The sequence below is a fragment of the Poecilia reticulata genome, chromosome 14, assembly GCF_904066995.2.
Source record: "Poecilia reticulata chromosome 14, P_reticulata-male-v2, whole genome shotgun sequence".
Classification (NCBI taxonomy): Eukaryota; Metazoa; Chordata; class Actinopteri; order Cyprinodontiformes; family Poeciliidae; genus Poecilia; species Poecilia reticulata.
In genome coordinates this window covers 14,257,805-14,272,070 of record NC_088843.1, presented here as the reverse complement: position 1 = coordinate 14,272,070, position 14,266 = coordinate 14,257,805, and the positions used below count along the sequence as shown (strand labels likewise).

At 37.5% G+C, this 14,266-nt stretch overlaps 1 protein-coding gene across 2 annotated transcripts in view; it reads right to left on the bottom strand.

Annotated features, from left to right (window-relative positions):
* Positions 1 to 71: 71 nt before the first annotated feature.
* Positions 72 to 14,266, bottom strand: part of kcnip1b (Kv channel interacting protein 1 b) — a 33,344-nt gene continuing 19,149 nt past the window's right edge. For both annotated transcript variants that reach the window (XM_081615281.1, XM_081615282.1), the window contains 7 exons: positions 5,805 to 5,929; positions 5,637 to 5,706; positions 5,469 to 5,539; positions 4,388 to 4,495; positions 4,208 to 4,312; positions 3,559 to 3,621; positions 72 to 2,754 (listed from right to left, as the gene is read on the bottom strand). In XM_081615281.1, coding sequence (XP_081471407.1) covers positions 2,707 to 2,754; positions 3,559 to 3,621; positions 4,208 to 4,312; positions 4,388 to 4,495; positions 5,469 to 5,539; positions 5,637 to 5,706; positions 5,805 to 5,929 — 590 coding nt within the window. In that variant the 3' untranslated portion in view covers positions 72 to 2,706. The remainder of the gene's footprint in view (positions 2,755 to 3,558; positions 3,622 to 4,207; positions 4,313 to 4,387; positions 4,496 to 5,468; positions 5,540 to 5,636; positions 5,707 to 5,804; positions 5,930 to 14,266) is intronic.

Below are 14,266 nucleotides of genomic sequence, written 5' to 3'. Positions count from 1 at the left end.
AACACAATGATGTGAATGGCTTGAATATTTTATGATATCGAGCTTACGCAAAGTAAAGTAAAACACAACAATCAAATAATTTAAATATTTATTTTATGGCTTTAAATGACTCTTCTGTTAATATGATATAGCAACTCTGATTCAACAAAGGATACTGTACAGCGGGGGAGGGGATGTCACATAGATGAAGCACACACTAAAGAACTGCTCCACTGACTTAAGAAAGCAAATGGTTAATATTTCAGTGATTAAAATACTGTAGGCCTGCAAGTTTTCTATTATCTTTCAAATACTGGAAAACTCACAGAAAACAATAATAGATGTGCTGTTCTGTCTGTACTTTAGGTGTAAAATCATTGTTTTGGTCAGTGTCACATGTTCATTATGTCAGGTCATATAATTTCAAAGCTGACATTAAATCTGACCTCTGACAACCTTCAATCTTCTATTCTTAGCAAAATGAGATATCCACCAAACACTGGCCTCTGCATTAATATCACAAGGATAACCCAGGCGTTTTGAGGTAAGATTATTTTAAAAGCTGTCCTCTGATCTGCAGAAGATACCTCTTCTGGAGTCTTTTAAACAGTATAAATTCAGGTAAAATGGTCCAGGAGGCTGAAGCTAATAGCTACTCCGAAACGGCCCATGGCTAAAGTGGGCCGTCTTAAACAACTCCAATCTCAAAAACATCTCTGACAGATATAGTCTGAACCTCTAAACATCGCCATATTTCTATTGGGTAAGTATTAAGAGTTAAATAGAAGATTTTTTTAATGCATTAAACTAAGCTAGGAGGCAGTGCGACACTGATGTGTGTGAAACACATGCTGAGAACTAAACATGTCAGCGTTTTCACTCAGAGTAAATATAAAAAAGGAAGGCTGTTTCAAAACCAGTCAAATATTTTTTCATGTAAACTGCTATAATATTTTTTCTTTTTATGCTGCTGTTTCTTGGGAAATGCAGCCCAATCCAAACATGACAAAGGTTCAAAGGTTTGTAAGATTGTATTCTCCTGGCCTATAAAGTTTTTGAGATTGGATAAGATATTTTAATGCTTTTGGTTTTACAAATCTTTAAGGAGGTAAAAGTCAATTGGTCCAACGCCCTCCAACCTGGATTATTATTAAAGAAAGTTGCCAGCTAACTTCTGCATAGTAGATAAAACTCTGATATTCTTCATGAAATATATATGCTTAAATCTGCTTCAACCCTAAAGACGCCATGGTGATTTTTTGCGAATGCTTTCTTATATTACATGGATATTTAACTGAAAGTATGCAGTCATTTAGAGTAGAAATGCAGAAAGATGGCTGTGTGCTCCAGTGATCTTCAGACAGTGTAAGAAGTGAAAGGACCTTTGTAAAGATTTCCAGTCAGTGTTAAACCGCAGGCAGTTTAAAGCTCATGGCCAGAAAAACAAGTTCTTTTCAGAAGTAAATGCCATGATACTGAGGATTGTTGGCAACACACCACCACCAAGGCTACGTGTGTTTCTTTGGTAAATAACTCTTGTATCTAAATAGCAACGTAGTTTAATTGCGACGAGGATTAAAACATATATTGAATAGTTCTCACTCTGACATTTCTGAAAACTGGAGTATGTAGAAGGATACAGGACTAGCCGTTAGCTTTAGCCTCAGGGAAAATGCCACTACTAACTCGTGTCAAAAGAGTTACCTTCAGCAGCTGAAACATTAACAGCACATGACTATTTTATCGCAAATTTAACTTTGAAAATCCCAAACTAAACTCGCTTAAATATTGTAATCCCTGGAAATTATGTATGTTTCTTTGCTTTGCTTTGACTTGACCTAATAAAAATGCTATCAATTAAAGTCATATAGATTTGAATTTTTTTTGACAACATGAAGTCCTTTGAAATACAAAAGACAGGCGACCGACACGGCATGTAAGGTCTATATAATCTACAACCTTAAATGTTTGAACTCCCTAATGCAGGCGTTTCACAGAACAACAGCAAGCAAAAGACAGAGAGGTCTGAGCAGCAGCCAAGTCGACATGAATGTAGAAGCGTCACTAAAATCCAGAGACTCGCAAATTAAATTGTTAAATCCTTCCAACCACTGGATGTATGAGTCAATCAATGCAGATGTAATTATGGTAAACTTTTCAGGAAAAATCTGACAAGTAGCAGGAAGTATGACTTTTTCTTTTTTTCTTTTTTTTTCCTCAAACACATGCAAGTAAGTCTGGATAAACAAACAACACATGGCAAAAAAAGAAAAGAAAAGAAAAGTAAAGTAGGTCCACCTCTGGAAGGCATGTTTCTTCGAAGGTCAAAGCATCCTTTCAATGTCGGAGCATCTTTATCTATAAACGGCCAATCGGTTTGACGGAGCTCAACGCCTGTCATATTAATCACTTTGCTGTGTGGCCAAACGCGGCGGGAAGGCTGAGGGCATTTCACTCCAGTCCCCTCATTAGTGTCATCACAGGAAGCTCTGGCTGTATCCAGAGCTCAGCTGGCGAGAGCAGGAACACGAGGATAGACTGGATGTACGGCACATGTGCACGCAAACACACATACACACACACACACACACACACACACACACACACACACACACACACACACACACACACACACACACACACACACACACACACGCACACACACGCGTTCACACACTCAAAGCCCTCTGGTTTGCCATGCTCCTGTCTTCTTCGATTCCAGCCGTCCTACATCACGTTTTCAAACAGCTGCATGGATCTCATCATGTTTTCATCCTGCAGGGAGATAGAAGGTGGATAGATTAGTTTTCCCGTCAGTACTACTGTGTGTTGAGTGACTGATAGGAAAACATTTACATAAATATGACAAATTGTGAGCTGACAAAGCAAGGCCACTTAAGCGATGGTTTGGTTGGTCTTGGACTACAACCTGGATTGATTTTATTGTAATCATCAAGCAGCTCCTGGTTTTATAGAAGTTATCCTTACATTAAGCTGCTTGTTTAAGTTTTCTTTTTTTTTTACAGGTTTTCTTTAAGCACAGTAATATCTAATGTAAAAAAAAGGTTGAAAAGAAAGGACTTTTCTTCTTTTACATGTTCTTGAAAATGTTGTGTTTGTTGGATTGTGTTTTTTTTTAACCCTTGTTCCTTGTGCCGCTTCTCAGACATAAGAGTTTTTACTGACACACTTATGTGTATAAAGTAATTCTTTCATTCAATGTTTTTTTTTTTTTTTTTTAGCAAACATCCCAGTTAGTTTTAGAGTCCTAGAAATCCTAGGATTTCAATCCAATAATCCTAAACTTTTGGCTAAAGCCAAAAATATTGGCTCAGCAAATTATTGGAACTTTGACACAAACAAAAAAACAAAGAAGAAAAAATAAATAAAAACTGGGCTTTTACACCAGCATACATAGAACTGCTGAAAAATGTATATTTTCTTTGCAATGTATGATTATCAGAAAAATATAAATTCAAACTACAAAGACCTTATATGCAGAGATGACAAGACAGCTTTCATTATGTGTTTACTTAATGTTCTTAAGCATACGGCACACAGATGTTGGAAAATGCGTACCTCTTGGCAGGCAATAATAAACTCTTCCATAGTCACCACTCCGTCTTTGTTCTTATCCATCTTCTGTAGGGAAATAAAGAGTAATTAGTGGTAATTAGTGACGTTTGCTGACGTAAAGCAGTGTAAAGAATTACAACAAAATGCAAAAGACTAAGCAAAGAATAAAGAATGTGTGCAGGGGGGGTTCCAGACTACTGTCAGGCAAAGATCTCATCCAGAAACCTTGTTGAATAAGCAGCTTAAAAATAGGTTTATGAGTCCAGGTCCACCTCTCTAGGACACTGGACGTCCACAAATGTCTTTTCTCGTGGCCGTGTCAGGCTGACAAGCTGTTTTTTTTTTTTTTTTAGCACAGAGACTCATGTTGAACTTGGGCTTTGTTTGTTCTCCTCTGATTCGTGTCATATTCAGCCCTAGAAAAAGATGTACTGATGCAGTTCAAACAAACTGATTTATCTATTGTTAGCTCCACTAAAGACGTCAAAACGAGCTATTTATTCCAGTCATTCAACAGCAAGTTCTGGCAGGAGGAAGGTCATTAAAACTTTTGGTTTTTTTTTTTTCATTGTGAAAGAGTCGGTTTTAGCTAAAAGTCGTGCCTTGTTCAGTCAGTCTAACATCAACTTGTTGATGTACGTTGGACACAGACCTGAAAAAAGGCATCCACATGCTGCTGCGGCACATCTCCCTTTAAAGCAGGGTAGGTGTACTTGCCCATCATATCGTAAATGGCTCTTACAATCTCCGTCATTTCCTGCGCGAACACAATTCAGAGAAACATTTTGAATAATAATAGTATAGCCACGATGCTCAAGTAGCGAGGTCTCACCTCTCTGTTTATGTATCCATCTCTGTTGATGTCATAAAGATGAAACGTCCACTCCAGCTTTTCCCTCAGGGTTCCTCTCAGCAGAATGGATAAGCCCACCACAAAGTCCTGCCAGCAGGTCAAGCAGAAACGGCAAGAATGTACAAAAAGGTTATTTTTCTTTTTTTTTACCAGTTTTGTAGGATGTTTAAGGCTACAGAGGTAAAGTAAGTAGTAAAGCATGTCTTTGAATCGCAAATTATCTCTACAAAAACTCTTGATGTAACTCAATATTTGGATGATTTTCCTGACAGGTTGCCTTTTCTTCATGATTTTGCTACATAAAAAAAACAAAACAAAAACAAGCAAAACCATCAAACTAAATTTCCTTTAGCCAAACACGAACGACTGAAAGATTTGCATATTGTGAGTAAAATATAAGTGAAAAAAGTTTCATCGCGAGCAAGCTAAAAAGGTTAGTGACGTACTTCAGAGTTATTAACAGATCAGATTAAATTCACACCCTGTCCAGTTTGAGGAACATGAACCACTAGAGGGCGCTAAAATTTTGAGAAGTTTATCTCATGTCATTTTGGAAAGTCACAAAACTTTGTACCAACATTCAGGGTAATTCAGGGTTATTTATTTATTTATTTAATTTTTTATTTTTTGGACAAGGTAGCTGTACAACATAGTCTCTGGCTGAAATACAAGTAAAACCAAAGACCATTAAGATGCTCAGTACAGACTAAATACAAGGAGTTGGGAAATAACAGAAGAAATGTATTTCTTATAAATTACTTTTCAACATAATGAGCAACTTTTCATTTGGTTATGATAAACTTATATGCCCAAATGCTTCCTCTTGAACTGTTTTACATACGTACCTCCACCTGTATTGAGCATTTTGTTAGTATTTTTTTTTATGTGTTCAGTCTGAATACTAACAGGAAAACTGTTAGTTCTGGGTTTGTCCTTGAGCTCCAAGCCCAGCCGTTCAACCAGCACTGAACGGGGAAGGAAATGTGTCTGGAGGAACATGTGCAGTGATGGAGTTGTTAAAAAGGACATTTATCATAACTGCTTCCAGTTGTAGTTTTACCTTAAATTTGATGGAGCCATTGCTTGTTGTGTCAAAAGCGTTGAAAAGATAATGTGCGTACATGCTTGCATCTGCAAAAACAACAACAAAATCAACATTTAAGCATAAAAAGCAACACAGAAAAATGAAAAAAAAAAAATTAAAATAAATAAAATTTGTACTTTTTACCTCCATGAGGGAAAAACTGTGCATAAATGTGCTTGAAGGTCTCCTCGTTTACGACTCCACTGGGACATTCCTTTGGGGGAAAAAAATGACATTTAATAATGTTGGTTGGAGTTTTGCTGGAAGGATAGATGATGTAGCAAAGCAAAGTGATCTGATGAGTACAAATACATTCTTAAAGCCGCGATAGAGGATCTGCAGCTCCTGCTTGGAGAAGTTAGTTTGGGCTTCCAGTTGCTCGAGACCCTCTGGCCTGTGACACACCATGGTCATCTCAAGCTCATCATCTGCTTTATCTGCAACAAAATGAAAAAAAGATATTAATTACTCTTAAAACCTGTGCCCTGCTTATTAAACATATGGTCCTCTGAGGAAAATTAAAGTTTTTCAGACACTCAGAATGAGAAAAATCAGCAAACTTGAGACTGTGAAGTGGGCAGAAAACATCAGAAATCTGATTAGGCTGCAGGAAAATCGTGTTTACAGAGGTAGAGGGAAGCAGAACAGGGAGAAAAGCACCAGAGATGAAGACGGGAAAAAAATAAAATAAAAATGAAGGATTCAACAAGAGCAGCTTGCACATGAAAAATCAGATTGCCCCCACAGGAGTTGAAGCGTTTTATTGATGGGATCGCGGTGCTCAGTATCGGGTGCGCCGGAGATGGATGGCGGTTAATGATGTGAGGAGGTGCCGGTGCTGTGGGGTCCTGTTTGTCACTGTCGCGCTGTCTGGACGCCGGTCAGCGCTCGCAGCCAAAACCATCCCGTCCGCATTCTCAGACGAGTTCACAAGAACGAGCAGATGCCCGGAAGGAAACACCCACTGGCAGATGCAGATCCGCTGAGAAAGTGGTGAGGGCAATAGTAATCTCGGCAGCACAGTTTTCACTGGATTGCGGTTGCACAGTGCAGAAATAGATATTAGATGTTCTTGAACAAACAACAGCAATCACACTCACAGTACTTCAAATCTGAACTGAGGCAGGGCTATGAATTCCATTGGTTTAAGTCAAAGCATCAGGTTGATGCCTTCCACACTCATTGGGATTTCTTGTAAAGATGCGAGAAAAAAAAATCCCTTTAGAAACGATCTCACACCTATCACAGATAAATTCATCTATCATGCATGTTTTTTGGTCTGTAAGAAGAAGCTTGAGTAAACCATTAAAAAAAGAAACCTAGCTTTATCAAAGGAACATGCAAAAGTCATGCAAAAAGCACCTGCTTAGGATTGGACCCAGAGCCTACCTACTGCAAGACAGCAGAGCTAACAACTTCAAAATGCCTTTAATTACACGGCATGATGTAGACGACCAATAAGAGCTGATCTATGTTCAGATTTGTAATTTAGGAAGTAGCAAAACAAAAACAGCTAGCTGTCTAAAGTGGGTCACATCTACAGTCAGAGGAATTATTTAAAAGTTTAAAACAACTGAAGCCCTCTCTCTCTCCCTCTCTTTTACCTTTAAAAATATAAACACGTAGAGTTTGCTCGGTATGAGACCAAAATATTGGATTATTTAAAAAAGCACCTCACTCCCACTGTTATATACATATGGTGGAGGATCGAATAAGAATAGGCTTCTTACTCGAAGAACCCAATTCGAGTGAATTTCATCATTAGGTTTTTAAAAATACCAGGGCATTTGAAAATAAAAATAGGGTTGTAGTGGGAGAACAGAAAACTGGTTCTATCATTGGGTCTTTTGGCCCAATGATAGTATTTATGTCAAATTCAATCTCCAATTAACCAAAAATATATAATCAGATAAACACAAAAGTCATTTATTAGACCCAAATTCAACTTTCTTTTTAAATAACCTTCCTAAAGACAAACTTTGCGAGAGAAGAGAGCATGAGAAAGGATCAACGAATTTGAATGAACGAATGAACAGTAATGAGGGTCACCAATGGGGGCAGTGACTTCATATATATAAAAAACACAAATCTGAATGTAATTTTTTCCCCACACTGAGTAGATGTGTATAAATGTTTGCCCTTCCTAAAAAAATTTTTCAAAATGAAATCATAATGATGGGACAAAATATCAGATCCTAGCAACCCTGAAGACTCCCTCAGCGTTATCTCCAGCTCCAGCTATACCGTCCTGGAGCTTCTTGTTGTCATAGAGATTGCATTTCAATGCAGCTTGCACCTTTGCTTCTATCCTGGCTGACTGTTCGATCTCACATCCCAACAAAACAACAAAGGTGTCGAGGCGCCTCTGAACCGGCTGCCAGGGGAGCTTTGATTTACGGCAGATGAAGCAGACGAAATGAAACGGGGGTGAGAAGGAAACAGGAAACAGAGGTACTGATTAGAGGGCGGCTGCAGCTCTACTACGCTGGTGAGAGAAGACAGGCGGAGGGTGAGGGATAAAAGACGAGGAGTCAGGGATAACAGCACATAGGAAACACGATGGCTTAGACAAGAGTAAAAATGTTTATTAAAAGACAAAAAAAATAAGGCACTGATTTCAGAACAGAAACACCAGATCAGATCATCTTCTCCTTGTAGAGTCTTAGTGTTTAATAGTGCAAAATGCAAGCAGAGCGATTATGTTCAAATGTTCCCGACATTAACTGCGTTGACTTCCAAAAAAAGGGATTTTTCTTTGAAGTATATCAACAGTATAACAGCTGCTTGATACATAAAGCCTCATCAGCCTCCGCTGGGACGGAAGCGCTATATAGCTGGCACAATGATGATGATGAGAGGTGGATATCAGTTCTGTTATGCCGTTAATGGCACACCCTGCTGGGACATCAGGATTCCAGCATGTTTTTTTTACAGAACTGTGCAAAAATATTTCCCACGTTTAGTCACCATATTCGAGTCAGAAAGAGACAAACGTTTTAAGGGCCACGAGATGAAACAACGTAACTTTGATTGAAGTTAAAATGAAGCAGAAATCTGAATAAGATGCTCAGAGGGGAAAAAAATGGACTCCGTTTATTTTGAACACCAAGTGAGAGAACATCAACAAAAGTGGCTTTAGCTTACAAGTCGTAAGTTTTATAAACCCGTCCATTTAATCACTGATACCTGATCCAAACCACCGTCTGCTCCGTGATGCTGAACTGAACCAAGCACAGACTGAAGGCAGCTACTGAAAAAGTGTCAAAGTAAAGTAGGTTTAGGCACAGGAGGCAGCAGGAATGACTGTGCTACTATAACACACGTTGTTCCAGCCTCCACGTTATTGACTTTAGCCTTCCCGTTATAGCCAGCAATCGCTCATTTTCAACTGCACTGCAATATGCCCTGAGCTGGTTTCCCAGCATGGAGTCATTTCTGAGTCAGCACGTGGAATCAGGCTGCAGCGTAAACGAGTAAATTACCATATGAATTCAGTAACTTCTGTAGTTCATTTTTAAGAGAAGGAAGTGAGGGAAATGTCATATCTAATCAACTCTTCAAAATATATATTGCTGCCACTTTTTCTGGCTTTTTAATCTTTGGATTGGATTTTTTAGACATTGTCTTTTTGTTCCCTGCACTGTAAAAAAAATGGGTAAATGTACTGTTGAAGGAATTTCTCCGTTTTTTAGTTTTACAGGTATTTGTACCGTATTTCCCATTTTACGCATTGCATCATGGGAACAAGAACCTTCGTGAAGCGCGAAAACTGGTCAGATGACATTTCAAGCTCGCTAACCGGACCCTGGAACATATATCTTTTGGACTTCGGTTGGATTAAGAGACGGAGTTACCTTTCTGCCACCTCCCTGGTAAAGTAAAATAAATAAAAACACATTCTTTTCTGTGAATAATGTTTTGAAATATTTGTAGTTGACTTTGTTTGACTTCGTGAGACTCCTGGCACAGTCTATAATTGCAGACTGTTTTGCAGTCTTTTTTTTTTCTTTTTTTTTACAAAAAAGATATTTTTTACAATGCTGTGTTTGCTTGTGTATTATAAAAGTAAAATGCGGTGATTGCTGTATTGCTAGTGATGGGTAAATGAGGCGTCGTGAGGCGTTTCGACTCATAGCAACACTGTATTGATACTGTGTTGATACTGTATCACTCAATACTGACACCTGCTGGACATTAAAAATTCCTACAGGCAACGTAGTGATTTGATGACCAAGTCTGTACAATAAGATTTAAGTCTTTGTATTTTATTGAATATTATATGTTGTATCTTCAGTTACATTTAAAATATATTTGTTTTACAGTCAATAAAGAATGTGAATATGTACCATAAAGTGAAAATTTAAGTGAATGTGTTTGGAATGAGGATGCATGGACTGTTTTTTTTCCACACATTTTTATTAAAAAAAAGTTTTTACAACCTTTTGAAATTAAGCCTGTTAAGCTTTTTTTGACAAAACTTCTGCTGTAGAAAAAAAATTAAATAAACACTACATTTACAGCGAACTCTTGTTTTTCGGTTGCGTTCCGAAAATATCCCGTGATAGGCGAAATCCGTGAAGTAGTTACCTTTATTTTTTACAGTTATTACACAGCATATATAAATACTCTACATTGAAACCAAAGAACAAAACCTGTTTTCAGATCAGCGGATGTGCGTGTGCATCAATCGGGCATTAATGTGATCCGCATGTCATGTCATTAAAGCGTTTCCTCCAACCTGCACCGCCAGATTCACAGCTGTATCTACGGCAGAGCGACGGATCTCATCAAACGAGCCTCCGCTCGAGTTTTGCGCTGCCTCTGGCCACAGTTTTCTTTTTTCCCGACAGACATTGAAAGTTTCAGTTTCCATCTCCTGAGTGGCCAATCTGCATTAAACACCGTAACGTTGTTGGCACTCAGGTAGCGCGGAGACTGTTGTCAATTAGGACGAAGAACACTGTGGGAAAAAAATGCACAAAAAAATCTGCGAAGCAGCGATACCGTGAAAAGTGAACCGCGTTACAGCGAGGGTTCACTGTATATGAAATAATTTATAAAAAGCAACTGAGTAATTTGTAGAATGGCTGCATATTTGAGTTTATCTGGGTGAATCTGGGACTTCATTCTCATGTTTGGCCTCATAATGCCTCAGCATTGAAAAGGTGGATTTATTTAAATAAGACAGTTTAGTTAAACATATGCGGCACTTAACCTGCAGAACATAATATAAAAGTAGACTAAAAGTCAGTTTCAGCTGAATTTGGGTTCAGATAGATTAAGTAGAAACTGACAAGAACCGGATGAAACGACAAAAATGAAAACAAATTTATTTTCCAATATAAGATCAAAATGGTCCCACACTGCGGAAACATTTCCTTTGAAGCTGCTCCATAGATGACAATGTAAAAAATCAAGAATTTGTTTGGCAAATGCTTTTGACAGATTCGCTTCCTTATAAACACAGTTTGGCATCCAGTGTCATTTCGAAACAGTTCCTGTATTGGTCACGTGACTTGCTGAAACCAATACGCGCACCGACACGGTCTGTGGGCTTGATGCATGCCCCGGCGCGTCGGTGTTGCTGGACCCATCACTATGTATTACTATTCATGTATTTTACCGAATTCAAAGTACCGGCCATTTTTTCAAGTCAAACTGAACTGGGCGCGTGAAAGCTAACCGTTCATGGCGTCATGCTACTTATGTCTCAATCCTGCTTTTTAAAAATATCAAGCTGCAGTTGTCTTATTTGATAACATGATTTGATGTCCCGGTTGTTAACATAAAAGCAGGTGGCCATTTAACTTCGGTAAATATACTTTCAATGTCAAGTTTGGGGTTTTAGAATATGGGAAATGTCGCTGGTGGGGAGTATGGTGGGGTCAAACGACGAACGAAGGTAAACTTGGGGGGAGCGGGAGAGACGAACGAACGTAATGTGGGGGCGGAGGGAAACCGTTAGACCAGGGGACCACGGTAAGACTGGGGTGGCGACGGCTCGTGTTCCAGTCAGCGTTAAATTTGTTGCATGTTCGGTGCTCTAATCAGGCATGTTGAGATTAGGTTATGTTGATAAACTGTTAAAGTGGGTCAGAAGCTTCTTGCCTCATATAAATTGTAAGTTAGTGGATTGTACATACAGATAGTTAATTTTCATATTTCTGAAATAGGAACAAACATCACTGAGAGTAAATAAAAGTGACGTTTGCAAAAAAAAAATTCAAATTGGGAGTTTTTGCTGAAATGCCTACTTGCAAACGCGTTATTGGTTATTGTAGCTTAGCTTAAAACTATATAAATAGTACTGTTTCAAATTTGTTGTCGGAATAAATTATTTCATTTTATTATAAAAAAAAAAAAACAAAAAAAAACTAATTGATTTAATTATTGGAAGACTTGCATGTTTTGGTGTTTATATTTCTTTCTCCTTATATGGTTATTTTGTTTCCTCTCCTCAACAGCTGCATCCAGACACTCCTGAACTTTTCCTGGAAAGCAACTAGGCATCTTTAAAATAGGTGTGTACATTTGTTTTTGTTTTACTCAACCTGTTAAACCTTTAGTTTAAATTAAGAAGTAGGTGTTTTCTACAATAACATAGGCATAATGTTTTGTTAAGTGTCTTTCTAATAATATCTAATGCAGCACTATGTAACTTATGATACATTTTTTTTACCTATATGTTGAAACTGTCACTGTGGTGCTGCTCATCCAACTTCTCCCTGATCTCTTGCATTTGGCTGCACTGCAGCTATCGGAACCTGTCATGAATGTTAAGGATGAATGTTAAGGCTAGTTAGCATGGACACCGATGACAGTGGATAAACGGTTTTCCTGTAATGTTAAGTTGATTGACAGCATGAAGAGGTTGATTGACAGCGCTAGGACTCTCCTCCTGTCTCTGATTGGTTGGTTTTGGTTGGGAGTGATGGATTTCTTCAGATGGAAATAGTAGCTCAGGGGAAATGGAGGAGTTTTTATTTTCACAAATTATACGTCTCGTGGCATAAAATCATGACATGGTGACTTTATTTTAACAAATATGCAAAAATCAGTGTATGTTTTTATTTTCAAAAGGAAATATTTGTGTATTGTGTATGTTAGGGGTGCACCAATAAATCTTCCCCAAATCCTTAATTTTGACGATTGGTGATCCGCCAATACATGTGAAAGTGATTTCATCCACTGATTTTTCTACCTCAGCAAAGATCTAAAAAACAACCGCTTTCCTCTCCTGTTACAGACATTTGACTGATAGACCAGCCCACCAGGTCAGGTCTCCATGTTTGCAGTTATCAATAGTCACCCCACTGTTGCCAACCCACTGACGTTTTCTGCATTTAGCAATATTCAGACAAGACGATCAGTATCGGCCAAAATCAGAATTGACAAGTCAGATTTTTAAAGATTGGTCAGAAATCTGCAATTGACACACTCCTAGTGTAGATTTTTTTAATCAAAATTACTCAATGTTGTTATTTGTGAAAGAGGTATTAGCAATTGGTGAGACGCTGATGAGAAAGGTGATATGCTGCTGTAATGTAATTTAGAAGCGTTTTGTAAAAAGTATGTTTATAACATGAAGTGTTTCTGTGTTAAATTTGAGTATCCATTCTCTTTGTTTATAGATTTTCTGGGCTCAAACCCTGAATGAGGTCGACTGACATGACGCAGACGAAGGTGAAGAAGCAGCTTTGCATTCCAACCAGATGGTTCAAGTCCCTTAATGAACTGAACGACTGGGAATCCATGGAAAATTTGAGCCTTTTGAAGTTTAAACGTGATTGGTCATCTCATCAAACCTGGTGCACCAAGAACTTTTGCGAAGCACAAGAACTGGTCAGACAACATTTCAAGCTCTTGGTAACTGGACCTAAGAGTTGTATTAACCTTTTTTTTCAGAACATAAACATAAAATGGACTGTTTTGTTTTATGTTCACGGCGACTAGAGGTAATGAGAGCACACACTCATGAATCCAGTGTCTTCCACTGTCGTTGGCATTAGGCTGCGTTTATGTAGCATTTGATTTTTAAGTAAATATTTATGCCTGTATTTAATTTATTTTGAAGTATGTTGGTCCTGTTTACAACTATGATTTTCATGTTCCAAAGTAATTTTTTGTATGTTCCATCTTATAGTAATTAACAAAACTGTTTGACTACAAAGACTAGTCAAGATTGCTTTACATTTAATTTATACGTTGAAATTTGAATAGTAAAATGCAATAAATTAGTTGTGATGTGCAGAAGATAAACATTAGCAAGCTCAAGAATATGTTTAACTCTTAATATATAATAGCAAAGGTTAGTTATAAAGACTAGATGACGTCAATTTATGGTCTTACATAGCAAAATAAAGTCTGCAAATTGATTGTAGAATGGTTTCATTTTTACATCACTTTGCATAATTAGCTACTTTCAATGTAAGTGTTTTGTGTTCTACAACTACATTTACTGTGGACTTAGAATTTAGTTTTGTTTCAAAATTATGTTAAGAATATATTAAATATATCAACTTTAATATATTTTACACTATAATTAATATATGGTATAGAATACAGACTTCAATGGTTTAGAAGACAAAAGTATTTGGAAATGTCCAAAGTTTTTTAAAAAAAGGTTGTGAATATATCACAAAAGAGTAAAAAGACAGAGAATTTCAGTTTTGGGTTAACAAAATATTGATAAATTTGACACAAAAAACTGTTAAATTATGGAAAATATTTTGATGGAAATTCTGAAAAAATTAAATAAAATAAAAAATACAGAA